The 22,383-nt window shown below is 44.5% G+C and overlaps 1 protein-coding gene across 6 annotated transcripts in view; it reads left to right on the top strand.

Annotated features, from left to right (window-relative positions):
* Positions 1–22,383, top strand: part of TPP2 (tripeptidyl peptidase 2) — a 1,323,399-nt gene that overhangs the window by 540,925 nt on the left and 760,091 nt on the right. For all 6 annotated transcript variants that reach the window (XM_033947626.1, XM_033947627.1, XM_033947625.1 and 3 more), the window contains one exon: positions 3,323–3,399. In XM_033947626.1, the coding sequence (XP_033803517.1) occupies positions 3,323–3,399 (77 nt within the window). The remainder of the gene's footprint in view (positions 1–3,322; positions 3,400–22,383) is intronic.

Genomic DNA, 22,383 nt, shown 5'->3' with positions numbered 1-22,383 from the left:
CCTCTACCATCTTTTCCGGTACCGAGGTCAGACTCACCAGTCTGTACTTTCCCGGATCTCCCCATGAACCTTTCTTGAAGATTGGCGTAACATTCGCCACTTTCCAATCTTCCGGATTCCTTCCTGATTTGATCAACAGATTGGCTAATCCTTTTACAGTGGAATTCTTAGAACTAACCTCAAATTTAAATCTCACCACTTTGATTAAAGATTCTACTCACTCCGCTGGTCATACATTAGACATGATCCTTGCCTCTACATCTCAAAAAGATGCTTTTTCAAACCTCATAATCACCTCTGTCCCATGGTCAGATCATTTTGTAATTACTTCAAATTATCTTTTTAAATATGTTAAAAATAATTATCACCCAAAAACGATCATTTATCGAGATTACAATAAAATTGAACTTTCCTCAATTACTGCTTCTTTTAAATTAAAATTTGAAGAATTTTGTCTTTTGCCAATAAATGAACAAATTAAAAAATGGCACAGCGCAACAGAACAGCTAATAGAAAAATTAGCCCCACTAGATAGTAAAACTATTAATCAAAGGAAAATAAGAAACCCTTGGTTCACAGATGAACTTTTACTGATTAAAAAACAACTTAGGGCTTTAGAATGGAAATGGAGACGAACTAAATCAAGGGATAATTTAAATAAATATAAAGAACAAATGCAGTATTATAAAAATAAAATAAATTTAGCAAAAATAACATATTACTCCAACAAAATTGCAAGCGCTAAAAACTCCTCTGCCCTTTTTGCTATTTAAAAATATCTTACAGCCCCCAAAAGACTAGAAGATCCAGTTTTAGAAATTAAACCTGTTGCACAAAATCTTGCTGATTATTTTGTAAATAAAATTAATAAAATTAGAGAAAGCATCGATTCAAAAATTCAAACACAGACGTGGAACAAATACAAATGATACCTGTTTCCAAATGCGCCAATTTCAATATACCAACTCTAGAGGATCTCAAACGACTCCTGTAAAGTATTAATGTTAAAGGCACAGCCACAGACTTCAATTCAATTTCTCCTCTTTTCATAAAACGTTTCTTTTCTTTCTTTGGTCCGTTTATTCAGACATTGATTGAAACTAGTCTAATTACAGGATTTATACCGAAAGAATGGAAAGAGGCAGTCATCCATCCAATAATAAAAACCCCAAAAGAATCAATTGCAATTGAATCAAATTACCGACCTATAGCCAATCTTCCCTTTCTTGCCAAATTAATAGAAAAGGTTGTCTTTAATCACGTAATCAACTTTGTAGAAAAAATGCATATATTACATCCTAATCAGACAGGCTTTAGGTCCAACCATTCAACAGAACACTCCATGATAGGTTTTACAACCAATATCGTCTGGATCACCATAAATCTGTCCTTTTGATTTCACTTGATTTATCTTCTCCCCACTCTGTTATCCCCATTTCCCTTCAGCGTCTTCTCCCCACTCTGTTATCCCCATTTCCCTTCAGCTTCTTCTCCCCACTCTTTGTTCCCCATTTCCCTTCGGCATCTTCTGCCCACTCTGTCTTCCCCATGTCCCTTCGGCGTCTTCTGCCCACTCTGTCTTCCCCATATCCCTTTGGCATCTTCTGCCCACTCTGTCTTCCCCATGTCCCTTCGGCGTCTTCTGCCCACCCTGTCTTCCCCATGTCCCTTCGGCGTCTTCTGCCCACCCTGTCTTCCCCATGTCCCTTCGGTGCCTTCTCCCCACTTGTCTTCCCCATATTCCTTTGGCGCCTTCTCCCCACCCTGTCTTCCCCATGTCCCTTTGGTGCCTTCTGCCCACTCTGTCTTCCCCATATCACCACTACTTACCCTTAGTCAGTCTATTGGATTTTCCTCTTTTGCCTATGCAGATGACATTCAACTCCTACATCCATTAAATACAGCTGATTCAAATGAGATAATAAATATAAACAATAAGTTAAAACAAATAAGTCAATGGCTTAAAGATAATATGTTGGCCCTGAACGTAACAAAATCTTCAATAATGTTTTTTCCATGGAAAAATTATCTTAAATTTTCATCGCAAATATTCTTAGATAACACCCCACTCCAAATAGTAACAACAACGAAAATACTGGGAGTGTTACTAGATCAAGAACTTTCTTATCATGATCAGATAAGTTCAGTGGTTAAAAACTGTTTCTATAAGTTACGTCTTATTAGATCTTTATCAAAAGCTGCTACTGCAGGGCGATCGCAAGGTGTGACCAAAGGGGCATGTCAGACCTCTCATGAGCCCCTTGGAGCCACAAGGAGCTATAGGATATTGGAGAGTGCTTTAGAAAAGGTGTAGATTCCCTACATTGGGAATTAGAATTTCTGTTTTTGGATAATTGAGTTAACATCAGTTTGAAGGATGAGTACTATATATATGCGAATATAAACCAATCTGATTATAAAATGAGGTAACCACCCTGCTTCCCTCCCGCATCCCAGACCCCTCTATAACATATGCTGAGATTTCAAACTGCTCTGCTCTTCCTATCCCCGACCCTGATGAAATTATGAAACGCGTCGGTGGGGATTGAGGCAGACCCAGTTTTATAAAAGCTAAGTATTTGCTTTTGCAGTAATTCTTTAAAAATATAACAAAAATGATAACGATTTAAAAATACAACAAAAATGATAATTATTTATTGAAGCACTTGCACTTTATGAAACGTTAAAAAATAACAAACTCACACACTTAAGTGTTCCTATGAGGACGGCTACCACACAAATATCTAGTGTGGCATTCTGAGGAACTTGTGTGTTGAAATTTCTCAACTCAGGTGGCAAACTGTCCTGGGATAAAGCACAGTTACTTACTGTAACAGGTGTTATCCAGGGACAGCAGGCAGATATTTTCGCAATCTCCCACCTCCCCGGGGTTGGCTTCTTTGCTGACTATCTGAACTGGAGACCACGAGGAGGGGATGTGCCCTCTAGTGGAGCAGGAAGGCACACACATGTGTGGTGCAGCACAGCAAACTTGAATCTTTAATCAAGTTTGCTTGAAAAGCTGTCCGCGTCGGGGCTCCGTAGATGACGTCATCCACATGTCGAGAATATCTGCCTGCTGTCCCTGGATAACACCTGTTACGGTAAGTAACTGTGCTTTTCAACCCTTTTAATCCTTTGTCTTTTCATTTGTTTATGCAATTATAATTTATATATGATCTTAAAAAGCAACTTTCTTTAAACTGTAAAAAATCAATTTTGGTCCATACACTACTGTATCTGCATAAATTTCAAAACTCATGCTCTGTTCTCTTTTTTGGCTGTTATAATTTTCCACATTTTTTTTCTTGTTGCTTTACAGGTGTGTGGTTATGATCTAACAACATCAAACACAGGCCCTTTGTTCAGAGTTCCTATAACTGCCATAATACCAACCAGGTCAGGACGGGAGCCTTAAATTTTAGTTTGTTTTTTGTCTTGATGTTATCTTTAGAAATAATAATAATGAGTAAGATCTTGCATTTCAAAGACTGTAAGGCTATAGACAGTAAAAACTCTTTAAGTTTCTGCAAAGTAATATCTAGAAGCCTGACTTTGTAACCACATTACATAAGAACAAAATAATTTATACCAGTTCCCAAACCATCGACTCTTGGTCGACTGTCGGCTTTCCCCTCCTTCCTAGTTCTTATGTTCACATTATGAATGTACAACTTAGGAAATGTTCATAAATAAAAAATTCAAGCTATTTCAAGTCTGGTTTCTAGATCCTAAGAAACTTTGTCAAGTTTTGCCTTAGATGCATCCTATTTGTATTTCCAGATATGGAAAATATGAGAAATGGTAAATTATCAATGAGCATTAACTCTTTGTAGTCATAAATTAGATCAGTTCAGGGTTACCCACATGGCTTCTGATTCCCTGCAGTAGACCAGTACAATGAGGACATGAAGATATAATAGATTTCTGCTTAGCACTAGTGTATTTCTTATGTTCCTTTGTAATCCAAATTCTTGGCCCCTGAATCACAATACTTTTAAGCAATGAATCAGGCCAGGTCAGGTAGCGATCATCATACGGTTTGGTTTGATATAACAACCAAAGTCGAGGATGGCAACACAAACCTAAAAGTCCTGGATTTCAAACGTGCAGACTTCAGTAGCATGGGGGAGTACCTGCGTTATAAAAATAATTATTAAATGGATAGAACTCCACCAATAAGCTATATCACTCTCAAAGAGAGAAATATAACTTATAAAGAAATATTAATTTGGGGAAAGTTAGCTCACTTGATTAAAACTTAGCTAATTAAATATAATATATGAATATTTATTCAAGGACTGCGACTCAGAACATTTATAAGCAAACTGAAAGTTTATTTAAAAGCATTGAAATCAAGCCAGTAGAGCAGTAACAGATAAGGTCTTTAAGCAAAAATAATAGAATTACACATGACAAATTTTGCTAAAGCAGAAGGGTCATTTTATCTGGATTCAAAAAGTTACTCACAATGTGAATAGTCCTTAAAATGGAGAAGAGGCTGCATGGCCTAGTTGGGCCCATGGCCAATAGAAGCACATGGCCTGGAGAGATGTTGTAGCATGGTGATCCAGGAAATAGAGGAGTTGTTGCAGCTTGATCCAGGCTGGTTCCAGAGGAAGAGGAAAAGAGCCTGCTGTTAGAAAGGATTTCCCCTCATATTTATAGGGCTGAGACCTGTTCTAAAAATAGAATCTATTCTCTAGACCAGGGGTAGGCAATTCCGGTCCTCGAGAGCTGGAGCCAGGTCAGGTTTTCACGATATCCACAATGAATATATATGAGATGGTTCTGCATTCACTACCTCCTTGAAATGCAAATCTATCTCATGCATATTTATTATGAATATCCTGAAAACCTGACCTGGCTCTGGCTCTCGAGGACTGGAATTGCCTACCCCTGCTCTAGACCCATGATGCAAGCAGTTTCTCTGGTTATCTGATGGAATCTTCTCTGAGTGGCTTAAAATGGTGTGAAGAGCTTCTATTGATCTTGCAGACTGGAGTAGTTCAGAGATGAATTTGCTGTGAAGGGCTTCTATTGATCTACAACCTGTTCCACTGATATACCTATTATGGGGTAGTAGAGTTCTGTTTAGCTCTGGTATCCACCCTGGCCATGTCTTTGTACTTAACATTTTCTAAAGGTGATGGCTCAGTCCTTTCTTTTGTGCTCTATTGAATTGGGCATTTAATACTTTATCCCAAGACAAGCAGGCAGGTATTCTCACGTATGGATGACGTCATCCGACAGAGCCCCGATGCGGACACCTCACAAGCAGACCTTATGTTTGCTATGTCTCTGTGTAGATATTCCTACTTGAGCTAATTGGACTCCTATAATACTGTTTGCAATGTGTGTACTTACCTCTGACTCGGAAATGCAGTGTGTACTTACCTCGGACTCAGAAATGGATTGGCAACTTACCTTGCCAAGTTGGTTACTTGCACCAGCACGTGAGTGGGTACCCTCCCACAACTTACCTAGTTTAAAGCCCTACGAAGTAGGCGGGCTAGTCGGTGTCCAAAGACATTCTTTCCCCTTCTGGTCAAGAACATCTTTGGACACTGACTAGCCTGCCTATTTCGTAGGGCTTTAAACTAGGTAAGTTGGGGAGGGTACCCATTCACGTGCTGGCACAAGTAACCAACTTGGCAAGGTAAGTTGCCAATCCATTTCTGAGTCCGAGGTAAGTACACACTGCATTTCCGAGTCAGAGGTAAGTACACACATTGCAAACAGTTTTATAGGAGTCCAATTAGCTCAAGCAGGAATATCTACACAGAGACATAGCAATCATAAGGTATGGAGGGCTATGTACGTTAATGCCCACAGTTTGGGCAATAAGATTCTGGAATTAGAGACGGAAATGAGGAACGCCAACCTAGATATGGTGGCGATATCCGAGACTTGGTTCACGGACTCCCATGGGTGGGATATGGCTATACCGGGATACAACTTACTTCGGTGGGACAGAGAGGGCAAAATGGGAGGAGGGGTAGCACTATACACTAAAGAGGACATCAAAGTTACCAAAATCGCAGATGTCAAGTACACCGGGGAATCCCTCTGGGTGAATTTGGCTAGGGGGAAGGACAAATGCCTGTATCTTGGTGTAGTATACAGACCTCCAAAACAACAGGAGGACATGGATATAGAATTAGTCGAAGACATTGAGAATATCACTTTGCATGGAGACACAGTATTGTTAGGAGACTTCATTATGCCTGATGTGGATTGGAACAATCTTTCCGCTACGACCAGCGGCAGCAGGAAGCTATTAACCTCTATAAAGGGAGCGAGACTCAGACAAATGGTATTACAGCCCACTAGGGATCGAGCGATACTAAACCAAATACTCACCAGTGGAGAAAGTGTCATAGAGGTCTCAGTAGGTGATACGTTGGCCTCCAGTGACCACAGCATGATATGGTTCAACCTCAGGAAAGGTTTCACTAAGTCAAGCACATCAACCAAGGTCCTCAACTTTAAGGGTACAAACTTCGAAAGCATGGGAGATTTCGTCCATCGGGCACTGCAAAACCATGCCGAAACAGATAATGTAGAGGTAATGTGGTCAACTCTGAAATCAACCTTACACAAAGCAACCAACCGCTACGTCAAATCAGTAAGTAAACGGCGAAGAAAAAATAAACCACAGTGGTTCTCTGCGGAGATCTCAGACCTCATAAAAAAGAAGAAAAGAGCGTTCATCCTCTACAAACAATCAGGGAAGCGAGAATCCAAGGAAGACTATCTGGCAAAGTCAAAAGCAGTCAAAACGGCAGTCAGGGAGGCCAAACTTCGAATGGAGGAGAACCTTGTGAAGAACATCAAGAAGGGCGATAAATCCTTTTTCCGGTATATTAGTGACAGAAAAAGAAACACAGATGGGATAGTACGCCTTAGGAAACCCGATGGGAACTATGTAGAATCGGACTCCGACAAAGCCAAACTTTTAAATGAATACTTCTGCTCGGTCTTCACTTGCGAGGCGCCGGGACCCGGCCCTCAGCTGCCGACGAGGGTAAACTCGGAAGACCCGTTTCAAAATTCCGAGTTTACGCCCAGCAGTGTCTACGAGGAGCTATCAAGACTCAAGGTGAACAAAGCTATGGGACCGGACATACTACACCCCAGGGTGCTCAGGCAGTTAAGTGACGTCATGGTGGAACCGTTATCCGCGCTCTTCAATCTTTCCCTAAGTACAGGAAGAGTCCTGTTGGATTGGAAAATGGCTAACGTCATTCCACTCCACAAAAAGGGATGCAGGACGGAGGCTGAGAATTATAGACCGGTGAGTCTCGCATCGATAGTGAGTAAACTTATGGAAACACTAATCAAACTCCAATTGGATACGATCCTGAACGAGGAAAATCTACAAGATCCCCATCAACATGGTTTTACGAAGGGAAGGTCCTGCCAATCAAATCTGATCAGCTTCTTTGACTGGGTAACATGAAAGCTGGATATAGGGGAGTCCCTGGACGTCGTGTACTTGAACTTCAGCAAAGCGTTTGATAGCGTCCCACACCGCAGGTTATTGAGCAAGATGGGTTCGATGGGACTGGGTGAAACATTAACCGCATGGATTAGGGACTGGCTTAGAGGTAGACTTCAGAGGGTAGTGGTAAACGGTACCCTCTCCTCAAAGCCCACAACTACCTCGACTTCAGAAAAACACTTAAAACCCACCTATTCCGAGAGGAAGACCCTTAAAGTACCATAATGCCCCTTCCTTCAATCCTCCTCCTCCCTCCTACCAAAACTTCTCCCCCCCATCTCCCTCCTCTTCCCCCTTCTTCCTCCTTGTAGTTCGTAATTCTATGATCAATTTGAAATGTAACCACTTGTAACTACTTTCTCCTTGCTATTCGCAACTCTATGATCAATTTTGGTATGTACCCATTTGTAACTTCTTTCTCCTTGCTGTTCGCAATTCTATGATCAATTTGGCATGTAACCTCTTGTAATTTGTTCTAACCAATGTGAACCGCCTAGAACTCTTCTGGGTATGGCGGTATACAAAAATAAAGTTATTATTATTATTATTATCAGTGGAGTGCTGCAGGACTAGGTCTTGGGCCCGATCCTATTTAACATCTTTGTAAGAGACTTGGCTGAGGGGCTTTGAGGTAAAATTACATTATTCGCCGATGACGCCAAACTATGCAACATAGTAGGCAACCACACAACAGATGAAAGCACAGTGCCCGACAAAAGCTCAATGCCCGACAGTAAGACGCAGGACCTACTCCTGCTGGAGCATTGGTCAAAGACTTGGCAACTCTTGTCCGTTCTCCCACCATTTGTTCTAGGAAGCAGTCTCCTATTAATTCCAGGAACTTTGTTTCCCTGCCGCAGTTTGAGGTTCCTAGGTTCCAGTTTATCCCCGGAAAGTAGAAGTCTCCCATGATCGTTACGTTACCTGTTCTACATTCATGGTTGATTTCCTCTTTCATTGCTGCGTCTGCTTCTTCCGTCTGTGATGGGGGTCGATAATAGAGGCCAATTTTTGTGTCTGCTCCGCTCTGGTTAGGGATCCTTATCCAGAGGGACTCCAGTTTTTCTTTTCTATCCGTCATCCCTTCTCTGCTAGACTCTACTCCTTCTTGAACATACAGGGCAATACCTCCCCCTCTTTGCCCTATTCTATCTCTTCTGTATAGTTTGTATCCCTGCAGTACTGTGTCCCGTTCATTTTCTTCATTCCACCAAGTTTCGGTTATTTCAATGATATCTAGTTCTTCTCATCTTGCTGGTGCTTCCAGTTCCCCCATTTTGTTTCTCAAGCTTCTGGCATTCGTGTACATACAGTTGAGCTCCCTTTGTGCTGCCTTCTTGAACTTTTTAGTCTTCACAACCCTTTTTGTATCTTCTTGCACTCTTTCCCTGTCACTTTCGATTTCAGCATGATCATCCCGTTTATCTGAGCAGTTGTTTGTTGATCCATCTTTGGGATCACTTGATGCCCGGGCCATCGACTGGCTGTCGACTGTCGGCTCTCCCCTGTTCCTTAATTTAAAGCCTTCTTAATGGTCTTCCTCATGTTTTCTGCCAAGATTCTCGCTCCTTGTTTGGTGAGATGTAGGCCATCATTTCTATAGTATCTTCTTCCCCAGAATGCCATCCAATTGCGCACGAAGTCGAATCCTTCCTCGTCGCACCATCTTCTCATCCAGGCGTTGATTGCTCGCAGCTCATCCTGTCTCTTTCAATCTGCTCTCGGCACCGGGAGGATTTCGTAGAAGGCCACTTTCACCTCCCTGACCTTCAGTTTTCTTCCGAGTGAGCGGAGTTGGCCCTTCATTTTTTCCCTGTTATACTTCTGTCCGCTCACATCATTGGTTCCCACGTGGATAATCACAGCAGTGTCCTCTCCTCCCGCGCTGTCTATGATTCTGATGATCCTGCTGGCCACATCCTTCACCCATGCACCAGGCAGGCAGGTGACCAGTCTATCTTCCATTTCTCCTGCGATGTGGCTGTCCACATTGCGTATGATTGAATCTCCAACGATGATCCCTGTTTTTTTTATTCGGCGGTTCTTAGGAAGTCACAAGTCTGTATCCATGGTGTAGGATCTGTGCTCTCCCTTCTGTGGTGGATCCCCAGACGGGCTCTCATTTCCGCTTAGTGTGTGGTCGTCCTTGACCTCCGCTTCAGTCTCTTCTTCAGTTGTAGTGGTGCCTCCTTCCATATCGCCTGGGCCCTCTTCCTTGGTTGTTGGGATCTCCTGCCCTGGGACCTCCACTTGTTGCTGGTGGGCTTCCTCAATGAACCTCTCCAAATCCTCGATCACTTCACTGGCATTGGACTCCCCTAGCAATTTCTCCTGCATGCAATTTTCTTTTTTCTTGGCAAGAAGTTCTTCTAGTTCTATCATAGTTCCCTCCAGCAGCCGGACATGCAGTTTCAGGCTATCCAGCTCCTTGCATCGGCTGCAAATGTTTCCGAGGGAGAAGAGAGAGATGACAGAGCAGGGAGTGGAGACAGAAAGAGAAAAATGGAAGGCACAGAGAAAAAGAGAAGATGAGGGAAGAAGAAACCAGAGATGACAAAAGGTAGAAAAATATTTTTTTGGGAGGAGTGTTGTTGCTTTAGAATAAAGTAGTATTATAGCTGTATTGGAAAACATTTATGAGGCCTGTACTGGGCAGGCTTGAACAGTTTGTGTCCTGTATATGGCTATTCGGCTTAGGATGGGCTGGGGAGGGCTTTGATGGGATCTCCAGTAATTTGGGATGGTCTAGATAGGCTGCAGTGAGCTTTGATGACAACACCAGTAGTTGAAACCTAAGCACATTACTGGGCAGACTTTTACGGTCTATAACCCCAAAATATCAATGAACAATGACAATTGAATTTAATCATGGATTTGTAATGCATGTATAGTCGACTCACCTAAGTGCACGTCGGTTAAGTGTATGCTTTGGTTATCCACCCCTGACCATCATGGTCCCAGTTTTTTTTACATTAAAGTCAATGGACGTAAACTCCAGATATTTGCAGTTCTGATAAGCACACAATCCGCTTATGCGCACTGATGTCATAGGTCCCACCTTTATTCATTCATGTTAACGTTCACTCCGGTTAAAAGCAATCATGTTCTGAAGTGGATGAGCCATGTGTTTCAGAACAGCAGTCTAGGCCTGGCCAGGTGTTTGAACTTTCGGAACTGCACCATGGCGTCATGTGGTTTAAAATCATTGTCTTTGGCTGAATGTGTCCACAATGCTGAACGAAAATCATTGTCTGGCTGAATGTGTCGATGTCTTAAAGAGACTTGACCAAAGGGAGAATCAAGTCTCTATAGTAAAATATTCTAGCCAGATTTCTCGGATTTCCAAAGAAAAGCGAGCAATATTGAAAGACTGGCAAAACAACAGCAATCCTACCAGAAAACGGAAAAGAACTGGGAAGGCTGGAGATAATAATAATAATAATAACTTTATTCTTATATACCGCCATACCCAGCGAGTTCTAGGCGGTTTACATCAATTAACAAATGATCTGCATTGACAAGCTTATTTACAACAAGTTACAAGCAGATTTACAACAAATTACAATCAGATTTACGATAGATTACAACAATTTACAGCAGTCAGCGAGGAAGTTACAGCAGTTTACAGTAGTCTGCAATGAAGGGAAAATGTACAGCAATTTAACAGAAATTGCAGCTTTGATCGAACTAGACAAGGGAAGTAGAGAGAGGGACAAGGGAGGATCTGGTGAGGGCGAAAGGGGGAGGGGTGGGGCAGGTGTTGAACAGGCATTGCTGCGATGGTTTGCTGAAGTTAGAAGTCAACAACTGCCAATCAGTAGACCTCTGCTGATGGAGAAAGCAGCACAGTTATCTGAAGAACTGGGCATAGAAGACTTCAAAACAACAAATGGATGGTTAGAGAGGTGGATAGTTCATAAAGGCATAAAATTTAAGAAGCAGTATGGCGAAAAACAAGACACGGATGAGTTTGATGCAGAAAGATGGGTCATGGAAGTGTTGCCATCAGTCATTGGTAGATATAATTCATCAACTACAGCATACTTAATAAATAATATTGATAGGAGTGAATCAATAGTTCATCCTACTCTGAAGATAATCCTTTTAAATCACCCCTTAATACCCTCACTAAAACCAGTAGTGTGGAAAGGCCCTCAGAGATGCCACCAATATACTCAAAATTTTCATAGTATTTGGCTTTATGCATCAAATCCTCATCGGGTCCATTGTTGAATGGCTCTTATAATTAGTTAAATAAACCATTGCTGTTTTTAAGATGTTCAAGTACTTAGTTTAATGTTCGTGGTCAAGTTCACAGGGACTAACCAACCAACATGTTTCACCCTGGAGGGAGGGGGTTTCTTCAAGGCTATTATCCTTTAATGCAGCTTTTTGCCCATACGGTCGACCACTCGGTGATTTATATAAACCATGTGGCTTTTCAATGCCGATGAGATGGGCCTGTACTGGCGTGCCATCCCTGATGGAACATTGGCTTTCAAACGCAGTAAATCTATTGGCTTCAAGGTGCCAAAAGAACAATTGACATTGCTGCTCAGTTGCAATATGGATGGTAGGGAAAAGTTCGAGCTACTGGTGATTGGGAAGAATCAAAATACTCAGTGCTTCAAAAACATTAAACGCCTGCCTGTTGAATATGAAAGCAACAAAAACACATGGATGACAGCGACATTGTGGATTGAATGGTTACAGAAGCTTTACAATCTGATGAGAAGGCGTAGGAGGCACATTGTAATCCTTTGTGATAACTGCACAACACACAGCAATGACGTAATACTAACCAACATCAAACTCATGTTTCTTTGATCCAGCCGATGGACCAAGGGATATTCACAAACTTCAAACATCATTACAGGTCACTCATCCTATGATATGTGATGGCAGTGATTGATGCAAGCACGGAATCCAGCCCCCGAGCTGCTGAGCTCATGAGAAAATGATGGTGCTTGACTCTTTTCATATGGTACAGGAGGCATGGAGTCGAGTCTCATCATCAACGATTTCAAATTGCTATCAATGGGTAAGCTTTGTTCATGCATCTGATGAGACAAGCTGCTCAGGGAGTTAAGTGACGTCATGGCTTAACCGTTATCTGCGCTCTTCAACCTTTCCCTAAGTACAGGAAGAGTCCCATTGGACTGGAAAACGGCTAACGTCATTCCACTCCACAAAAAAGGATGCAGGACGGAGGCTGCTAACTACAGACCGGTGAGTCTCACATCGATAGTGAGCAATCTAATGGAAACTCTAATCAAACGCCAATTGGACACGATCCTGAATGAGGAGAATCTACGAGATTCCCACCAAAAACGGAGTTACAAAGGGAAGGTCCTGCCAATCCAATCTGATCAGCTTCTTTGACTGGGTAACAAGAAAGCTGGATATAGGGGAGTCCCTAGACATTGTGTACTTGGACTTCAGCAAAGCATTTGATAGCGTCCCACACCGCAGGTTATTGAACAAGATGAGTTCGATGGAATTAGGTGACGCATGGGTTAAGGACTGGCTTAGTGGTAGACTTCAAAGGGTGGTGGTAAACGGCACCCCCTCTGAAACGACGGAGGATAAAGAAGCCACTGCCGGTCAGCATGAGAAGCGCGCTTCACTGCACGTTTAATCACATGAGTGGGATAACCCCGTTGGCTGAATCTATGTGATATAATTTGGCTCTGAGTTTTGAAATCATTGCTAGAAGAGCATAGGCAGTGGCTTCTTTATCCTAAATCATCTCATGAGGTTTCAGATTGTAGGATCACATGTGTGTTACCGTTTTCCCCTCTGTCTACTCATATACAGAATATCATCAGCCATCATTGGCATCTATTGAGTTACCATCAGGCATTCACCAACAGACCTAGATTTGCCTTTAAACATGGTAAAAATTTAAGGGAACGTTTAAAGCATCGTGATTCCACTCCGGTTTTTGTTAGTGGTGAGCGTGGTCACACTGCTTGTGGTCAATGCCGGTATTGTCAGTATTCTTTGAGCACTGATAAAGTTTTCATTCCCAATGTTAATATTTGGTTTTCTCTTCAATCCAGTACAAATTGCAATTCCACCCAGGTTGTCTTCGGGATCTTTTGCCCATGTCAGAAAATTTATATTAGCCAAACAAAAAGAGCCATTAAAATCCGTATTGCTGAACATCTTAGTTGTATTAGAATCCTTAAGAATGAGGCTCCGTTGGTAGAGCACTGGGTTCAATTCAATCATTCTTTATCTGATTTGCGTTTTTGTGTTCTCAAACAGCTTGTTGTCAACTCTGGGGGGGATATCTCTCGCTTACTTATGTATCAGGAGCAACGGCTGATTTTTACATGGCAAACTGTCATCCCCAACGGTCTCAATAAAGAGATTGAGTGGCTGACTTCCCATTGAGTATATGGTTGTCAGTTGTCTTTCTCTTTGGATTCATTAAAGTTATTTTTGTTTTGGCTTCAGCTGCTACTTATTGCCTTGCCTTTTTTCAGTCTCCATACTGTTGGGTGTGGCAGCTGTGTACTCAGGGTTGCTCTTTGCATTTGGTTTTGGCTCCCTGCCTGGTATGATTGCCATTAGTCAGTTTATATTTTGTGTTTTGTGATATGCTTTTGTTTCTGTTCATGTCAGTGTAGTGTACACTTGTTTTTGTTTTATTTTAGTTGCTTTCTTTCTCTTGACAAAGATTTCATTGAAACACGGCCTGTGTTGAGGAAGTGTGAGGAGATGTTAGAAGATTGGTTGCCTGTTAAGGCATTTCACCTCTGCTTGTGAAGACTTTGAAAATGCTCTCTGACCTCTTGGTTTGAGACATTTTTGATTATCTAACTCATTATACTGTTTACTGACAGCACGTTTGCACTTGCACCTGCACTTTGTGATATGGAGGTTGGATTTGAACTCTAATCTGTTTGGGATGTTGGTTTTTTTTATTTTTTTTCCTTTCTGGATGGCCCACAATCATCTTGCTTGCTTCATTCCTCGTGGACACTGTTCCAGGAAGACTTCAAACTCTCAAGCTAAGTGATTTATGAACTTTTGAACACAGCTATATTTATATATCATTGTATGATTTTTTGTGTGGCCTTTTCCAGCCTGGTTTGATAGTACTTGTTATATGTTGTTATATCATAGAAACATAGAAAGATGACGGCAGAAAAGGGCTATAGCCCATCAAGTCTGCCCACTCTACTGACCCACCCCAATAAGTCTGAATGCTAATGACCCAGTTCCTTAATTCGACTTCGTAGGGATCCCACGTAGATGCCCCATTTATTCTTGAAGTCAAGCATGCTGGTGGCCTCGACCACCTGCACCGGAAGCTTGTTCCAGTGATCCACCACTCTTTCCGTGAAGAAATACTTCCTGGTGTCACTACTAAATTTCCCCCCTCTAAGTTTAAGCGGATGCCCTCTTGTGGCCGAGGGTCCTTTGAGAAAAAGGATGTCATCTTCCACCTCGACACGTCCTGTGATGTATTTAAATGTCTCAATCATGTCCCCCCTCTCCCTGCGTTCCTCTAGAGTGTAGAGCCGCAATCTGTTCAGTCTCTCTTCGTACGAGAGACCCTTGAGCCTCGAGATCATCCTAGTGGCCATCTGCTGAACCGACTCGACTCTAAGCACGTCTTTACGGTAATGTGGCCTCCAGAATTGCACACAGTACTCCAGATGAGGTCTCACCATGGTCCTGTACAGTGGCATTATGACTTCTGGTTTCCGGCTGACGAAACTTCTATTGATACATCCCATCATTTGTCTTGCCTTGGATGAGGCCTTTTCTACTTGTTTGGCCGCCTTCATGTCTGCACTGATGATTACTCCCAAATCTCGTTCTGCTGAAGTCTTAGCCAATGTTTCTCCATTTAAGGTATAAGTTCTGCATGGATTTCCGCTACCGAGGTGCATGACCTTACATTTCTTAGCATTGAATCCCAGCTGCCATGTTGAGGACCAGTTTTCCAACGCAAGAAGGTCCTGTGTCATATTATCCTGCAAACAGCCTTCACTTACTATGTTGCATAGTTTGGCGTCATCGGCGAATAATATTACCTTACCCTGAAGCCCTTGTGTCAAGTCCCTTATGAATATGTTAAAAAGGAGTGGACCCAGGACTGAGCCCTGCGGCACTCCGCTGGTCACTTTCGATGTTTCAGAGAGGGTGCCGTTGACCACCACCCTCTAATGTCTATCACTAAGCCAATCATTGACCCATGCAGTTATTGTTTCGCCCAACCCCATCAATTTCATTTTGTTTAGAAGCCTGCGGTGTGGGACGCTGTCAAAAGCCTTGCTGAAATCCAAGTACACTATGTCCAGAGACTCTCCCGAGTCTAGCTTTCCTGTTACCCAATCAAAGAAGCTGATGAGATTGGATTGGCATGACCTACCCTCAGTGAATCCATGCTGATTAGGATCCCTTAGATTCCCTTCATCCACGATCGTGTCTAATTTACGTTTAATTAGTGTTTCCATGATTTTACACACTATCGATGTGAGACTCACTGGTCTGTAGTTCGCAGCCTCTGCTCTGCAACCCTTTTTGTGCAGAGGAACAACGTTAGCTTTTTTCCAGTCCAGGGGGACTCTCCCCGTATTTAGGCAAAGATTGAAGAGCATGGCTAATGGTTCCGCCAGAACATTGCGCAGCTCTCTGAGCACTCTCGGGTGCAATTCGTCTGGACCCATGGCTTTGCACACCTTGAGCCTTGACAGTTCGCTGTAGACGTCAGCTGATGTGAACTCAAAATTCTGAAATGGGTCTTCCGTGTTTGACATTGCTTCCAGATGTGGTCCATGCCCTGGTGCCTCGTAGGTAAAGACCGAGCAGAAGTATTCGTTCATTAGTTTGGCTTTATCGGAATCAGTTTCCACGTAGTTCCCGTCCGGTGTTCTAAGGCGTACTATCCCGTTTGTGTTTTTTTTCCTGTCACTAATATACCTGAAGAAGGATTTGTCCCCTTTCTTAATGTTCTTTGCTAGAGTTTCTTCCACTGCAAGTTTGGCCTCTCTTGACTGTTTTGACTGCTGCAGACCTAGTCCTGTATTCAATGTTAGCTTCTCCTTTCCCCGTACGTTTGTATGAAAGAAATGCTCTTTTTTTTCCCTTGACGAGGTGCGAAACCTCATCAGTGAACCATTGGGGTTTTTGTTCCTTTGTTGTTTATTTACCGATTTTATGTAGCGGTTAGTTGCCTCGTGTAGGGTCAATTTCATGGTTGACCACATTGCTTCCACATTATCAGTTGCTTCTTGATCCTGCAGCGTCTGATGGATGATATCTTGTCTGGTTTGTTTGTAGTGTTTGTATGGTGTTCTGTGTATGCTATTCTATGAAAATTTTGTGATATTTTTGCAAATTTTAAATTAATAAATATGTACAATATTTCTAATTTTGCAATTTGAGTACATTGCTCTGATATTATAGTATTTTTCTGTGTTATATACTCCTTAGGGATTTCTTTTTCATATCTTTGAGATTTACTTTTGAATCCCATTGTTTATTGGTTGTAGCTCTCTGTTTTATTTTTTGTTTAACTGAGTTAAAATGACAAAAAATGCAAGGTCATGCACCTTGGCAGCAAAAATCCATGCAGGACTTACACCCTAAATGATGAGACACTAGCAAGGACTGTAGCAGAACGAGACTTGGGGGTGATCATTAGTGAAGACATGAAGACTGTCAATCAAGTGGAGAAAGCTTCATCCAAGGCTAGACAAATCATAGGTTGTATCCGTAGAAGTTTTGTCAGCTTGTAAGCCCGAGGTCATAATGCCATTGTACAGATCCATGGTGAGACCCCTATCTGGAATACTGTGTACAATTCTGGAGCCCACATTACCACAAAGATGTGCTGAGAGTTGAGTCAGTTCAGCGAATGGCCACCTAGATGGTCTCAGGACTCAAGGATCTCCCGTATGAGGAACGGCTGGATAAGTTGCAGCTATACTCACTGGAGGAACACAGAGAGAGGGGAGACATGATCGAGACGTTCAAATATGTCACGGGTCGTATCGAAGTGGAAGAAGATATCTTTTTCCTTAAAAGTCCCACGGCTACAAAAGGGCATCCGTTGAAACTCAGGGGTGGGAAATTTCATGGTGACACCAGAAAATATTTCTTCACCGAAAGGGTGGTTGATCACTGGAATAGTCTTCCACTACAGGTAATTGAGGCCAGCAGCGTGCCAGATTTTAAGAAAAAATGGGATTGGCACGTTGGATCTCGTCACGGAGGAAGTTAGGGGGTGGGTCTTTAGTGTGGGCAGACTAGATGGGCTGTGGCCCTTTTCTGCCGTCAGTTTCTATGTTTCTGTGTTTCCATTGAACTCTCAATTGGACTCTCGTCACAAGAGTTTGAGCTGTATGTGAGCTGTATGTCGCCGTTGACAACGATGTGCCCACATCATCTGACTGCACTAATTCCAATATCTGTACAGTCATAAAGGCCACTGCAGACAACCAAGAGTCTGATGAGGATGGAGATACTGCTGCTGTCATCACGACTAATGGAACCACCTGCAGAGATTGTTTCCTTCTCGGACATGCTGAAGTCCCTACACACGTTGCATTATCTGGAGATAAATGGCTGTCATGACCATGAACAGTTTTACAGCATCAGTAGTTAGATAAACAGCCTGAATTGTGCAATCTGCGTGCAGAAAACAATGACTGATTATTTTAGTAGAATGTTGGTTTAAAAAAGGTTTACAGCATTTGACAGAACAGTGCTGTTTCTAAAACTGAGTATTACATTGTATTCGATGTGTTTTTTGTTGAATAAAAGTTTAATTGCATTTGACTACAGCATACTTTGATTTTTCATGACTAAAAAGCGGTACTCTGATTAAGCGCAAGTGGCGATCCAGTCCGAAGGGCTTGCACTTAAGTGGAGTCGACTGTACCTATTGGGCAGACTGGATGGACCATTCAGCACAGTTACTTACCGTAACAGGTGTTATCCAGGGACAGCAGGCATATATTCTCACATGTGGGTGACGTCATCTACGGAGCCCCGATGCGGACAGCATTTCAAGCAAACTTGATTGAAGATTCAAGCTTGCAATGCTGCACCACGCATGCGTGCCTCCTGCTCCACTAGAGGGCGCATCCCCTCCTCATGGTCTCCAGTTCACATATCCAGCAAAGAAGCCAACCCCGGGGAGGTGGGAGGGTTGTGAGAATATATGCCTGCTGCCCCTGGATAACACCTGTTACGGTAAGTAACTGTGCTTTATTCCAGGACAAGCAGGCATGATATTCTCACATGTGGGTGACCTCCAAGCTAATGAAAAAAGGGGTGGAGGGAAGTTGGCAATTTAAGCAAACAGATTACGTAAAACCGATTGGCCAAACTGGCCATCGCTCCTGGACAGTGTGTCCAGGCAGTAGTGGGAGGTGAAAGTATGAACCGAAGACCACATGGCAGCCTTGCAGATATCCTCAATAGGCGTGGACCTGAAGAAAGCTACCGAAGCTGCCATCGCTCGGACTTTATGCCCCGTAACTCGACCATGCAGCGCGAGACCAGCCTGAGCGTAGCAGAAAGAAATACAAGCAGCTAACCAGTTGGACAGGGTGCGCTTGGAAACTGGGCGTCCCAACCTATTAGGGTCAAAGGACAAAAACAATTGGGGGACCATCCGATGAGACTGAGTGCGTTGGAGATAAAAGGCCAACGCCCTCTTGCAGTCAAGCGTGTGGAGCGCCATCTCTCCAGGATGAGAGTGGGGCTTGGGAAAGAACACAGGCAGAATAATGGACTGGTTGAGATGAAAATCAGATACCACCTTAGGCAAAAACTTCGGGTGAGTGCGGAGAACCACCTTGTCATGATGGAATACCGTGAAAGGTGGGTCCACCACCAAAGCCTGCAGCTCACTGACCCTTCGAGCAGATGTGAGAGCGAGTAGGAAGATCACTTTCCAAGTGAGAAACTTAAGATGACACTTATCCATAGGCTCGAATGGAGGTTTCATCAGTTGAGCCAGAACCACATTAAGATCCCAAACCATAGGAGGAGGTTTGAGGGGCGGATGAACGTTCAAAAGACCTTTCATGAAACAAGAAACCAAGGGATGGAGTGAAAGAGCCCTCCCTTCCAGGGGCTGATGAAAGGCAGCAATCGCACTAAGATGTACTCGAATGGAATTGGTCTTTAGGCCAGAGTGAGATAAATGAAGCAAATACTCCAGAACCACAGACACAGGGACCGACACCGGGTCCTGGTGGTGAGAGGAGCACCAGGACAAGAATCTGGTCCACTTTTGGGAATAGCAGAGTCTAGTCGATACTTTCCGAGAGGCCTCTAACACCTCCCTGACTGACTGAGATACAGGGAGAGAAGTTAGGGGGAAAGAAACCAAGCAGTCAGATGAAGAGACTGAAGATTGGGATGTAACAGTGAACCCTGACTCTGAGATAGCAGAGAGGGAAACACAGGCAGAAGTAGAGGTTCCCTGACACTAAGTTGAAGTAGTAGGGAAAACCAAGGCTGGCGGGGCCAACGAGGAGCAATCAAGATCAGAGTGGCCCTCACCGATTTCAAATGAACCAGTGTCCTCAGAATCAGAGGAAAAGGCGGGAACGCGTAGAGGAACTTCCCCTCCCAATCGAGGAGGAAGGCATCGGCCTCGAGACGTTCCGGGGAGTATATTCTGGAACAGAAGAGAGGCAGCTTTTGATTGTCGGGGGAGGCGATCAGATCTATCTGAGGAGTCCCCCACTTGTCGAACACCTGTCGCAAGACCTGAGAATGCAGGGACCACTCGTGTGGCTGGAGGAGGCGGCTGAGCCTGTCCGCCAGACAGTTCTGCTCTCCCTGAATGTAAACCGCGCGAAGGAAGATGTTGTGGGAGACTGCCCATTCCCAGAGACGCAGGGCCTCCTGACAGAGGGACCATGACCCCGTCCCTCCTTGCTTGTTTACGTAGTACATCGCCACCTGGTTGTCTGTGCGGACGAGAACCACCTGGTCATGAAGCAGGTGTTGGAAAGCCACCGCGGCGAGGTAAATGGCCCGAAGTTCCAGCACGTTGATGTGGCAGCGACGATCCTCTGTTGACCACAGTCCTTGAGTGCGGAGACCGTCCAGATGAGCCCCCCAAGCATACTCCGACGAGTCCGTGGTTAGGACCTTGTGGTGTGGGGGGGCGAGAAAGAGCAAACCCTTGGAAAGATTCGAAGAGTCGGCCCACCAACGGAGCAATCTTTTCAAGGAAGGAGTCACTGTCACGGGGCGGGTGATCGGGTCCCGATCCTGACGCCACTGTGAGGCCAAAGTCCACTGTGGTAACCGCAGATGAAGACGGGCAAATGGAGTGACATGGACGGTAGAGGCCATATGGCCCAGGAGCATCATCATTTGTCACGCCGAGACAGAGGTCATCCTCGAGATCAGGTGGCTCAGATTTACCAGCGCCTCCAGACGCTGAAGAGGTAGGAAGGACTGGAGACGGACCGTGTCCAGCACGGCCCCGATGAATTGTAAGGACTGAGAGGGGCACAGCTGGGATTTTGAAAAGTTTACCTCGAACCCCAGACTCTGAAGAGAAATAATAGTCTGTCGGGACGCTGAGATAACCCCCTCCCTGGTCGGAGCTTTGATCAACCAGTCGTCCAGGTAGGGGAATACTTGCAGGCCCTGGGAGCACAAGGCAGCCGTGACCACAACGAGGCACTTCGTGAAGACTCGGGGGGACGAGGTCAGGCCGAAGGGGAGGACCCGATATTGCAGATGGAGGTCTCCCACCTGAAACCGCAGATACCTGCGACAAGCAGGATGCACCGGAACATGGGTGTAGGTCTCCTTCAGATCGAGGGAGCAGAGCCAATCGCCCTCGTTGATCAAGGGGTACAGAATCGGAAGGGAAAGCATCCGAAACTTTTCCCGCACTAGAAACTTGTTCAGGCGCCTTAAGTCCAGAATCGGGCGCAGGTCTCCCGCCTTCTTCAGTACCAGGAAGTAACGGGAGTAGAACCCCTGTCCCCTCTGTTTTAGTGGGACCATTTCCACTGCCCGCAGGCGGAGGAGATCCCGGGCCTCTGATAGAAGGTGGGACAACTGCGCTCGATTGGGGGGACACGCACTTGGTGGGCTGTCGGGAGGAACCTCTCGAAAGTTGAGTGAGTACCTTGATGAAATCACGCCAAGGACCCATGAGTCCGACGCTATGGTTTCCCAGCGAGGGTAATAGGCTCGTAGGCGGCCCCCGATGGGAAGGAGGCCAGGTGGAGGGGGCCAGCCCCCGTCCGCTCATCCCGTCAAAAGGATGGAGACTGATTCGCAGGCGCAGTAGGCTGCGATTTTGGTAAAGCCCTAGAATGAGTCTGGGGGCGCCGAGGCGGCGGTCTGGAAAAGACCGGAGTGGACTTTTGGGGGTAGCAGCGAGGCAATCCCCGAAAAGGTCGAGAGGCCGGCGGTTTAGGCTTTTGCCGGACGAGTGAAGCAAAGGAACGTTCGTGCTCCGATAGCCGCTTCGTAGCTGCCTCGATAGTGTCGTCAAACAGTTCCTTACCAATGCAAGGAAGGTTAGCTAACCGGTCCTGGAGGTTAGGGTCCATATCCACTAGCCGTAGCCACGCCAGCCGGCACATGGCCACAGCGAAGGCTGCGACCCTGGATGAAAGTTCGAAGCCGTCGTAAGCGGCGTGGAACAGGTGCAGTCGGAGGTTTGAAAAATCCTCGAGGAGGAGGCCAAACGCTGTCTGGCGGGGGGCAGGTAAGTCCACCGAGAAGGCGCCCAGCAGCCCAATGAGGTGTTTCAGATAAGAGGAAAAGGTGAATGTATAGTTCAGGACTCTAGAGGCCATCATAGAATTCTGATACAAACGGCGGCCAAATTTGTCCAGTGTCCTGCCCTCGCGTCCTGGAGGGACCGC

The sequence above is a fragment of the Geotrypetes seraphini genome, chromosome 6 (genome assembly GCF_902459505.1).
Source record: "Geotrypetes seraphini chromosome 6, aGeoSer1.1, whole genome shotgun sequence".
Taxonomy (NCBI): Eukaryota; Metazoa; Chordata; class Amphibia; order Gymnophiona; family Dermophiidae; genus Geotrypetes; species Geotrypetes seraphini.
This window is presented reverse-complemented; position numbering and strand designations above follow the sequence as displayed.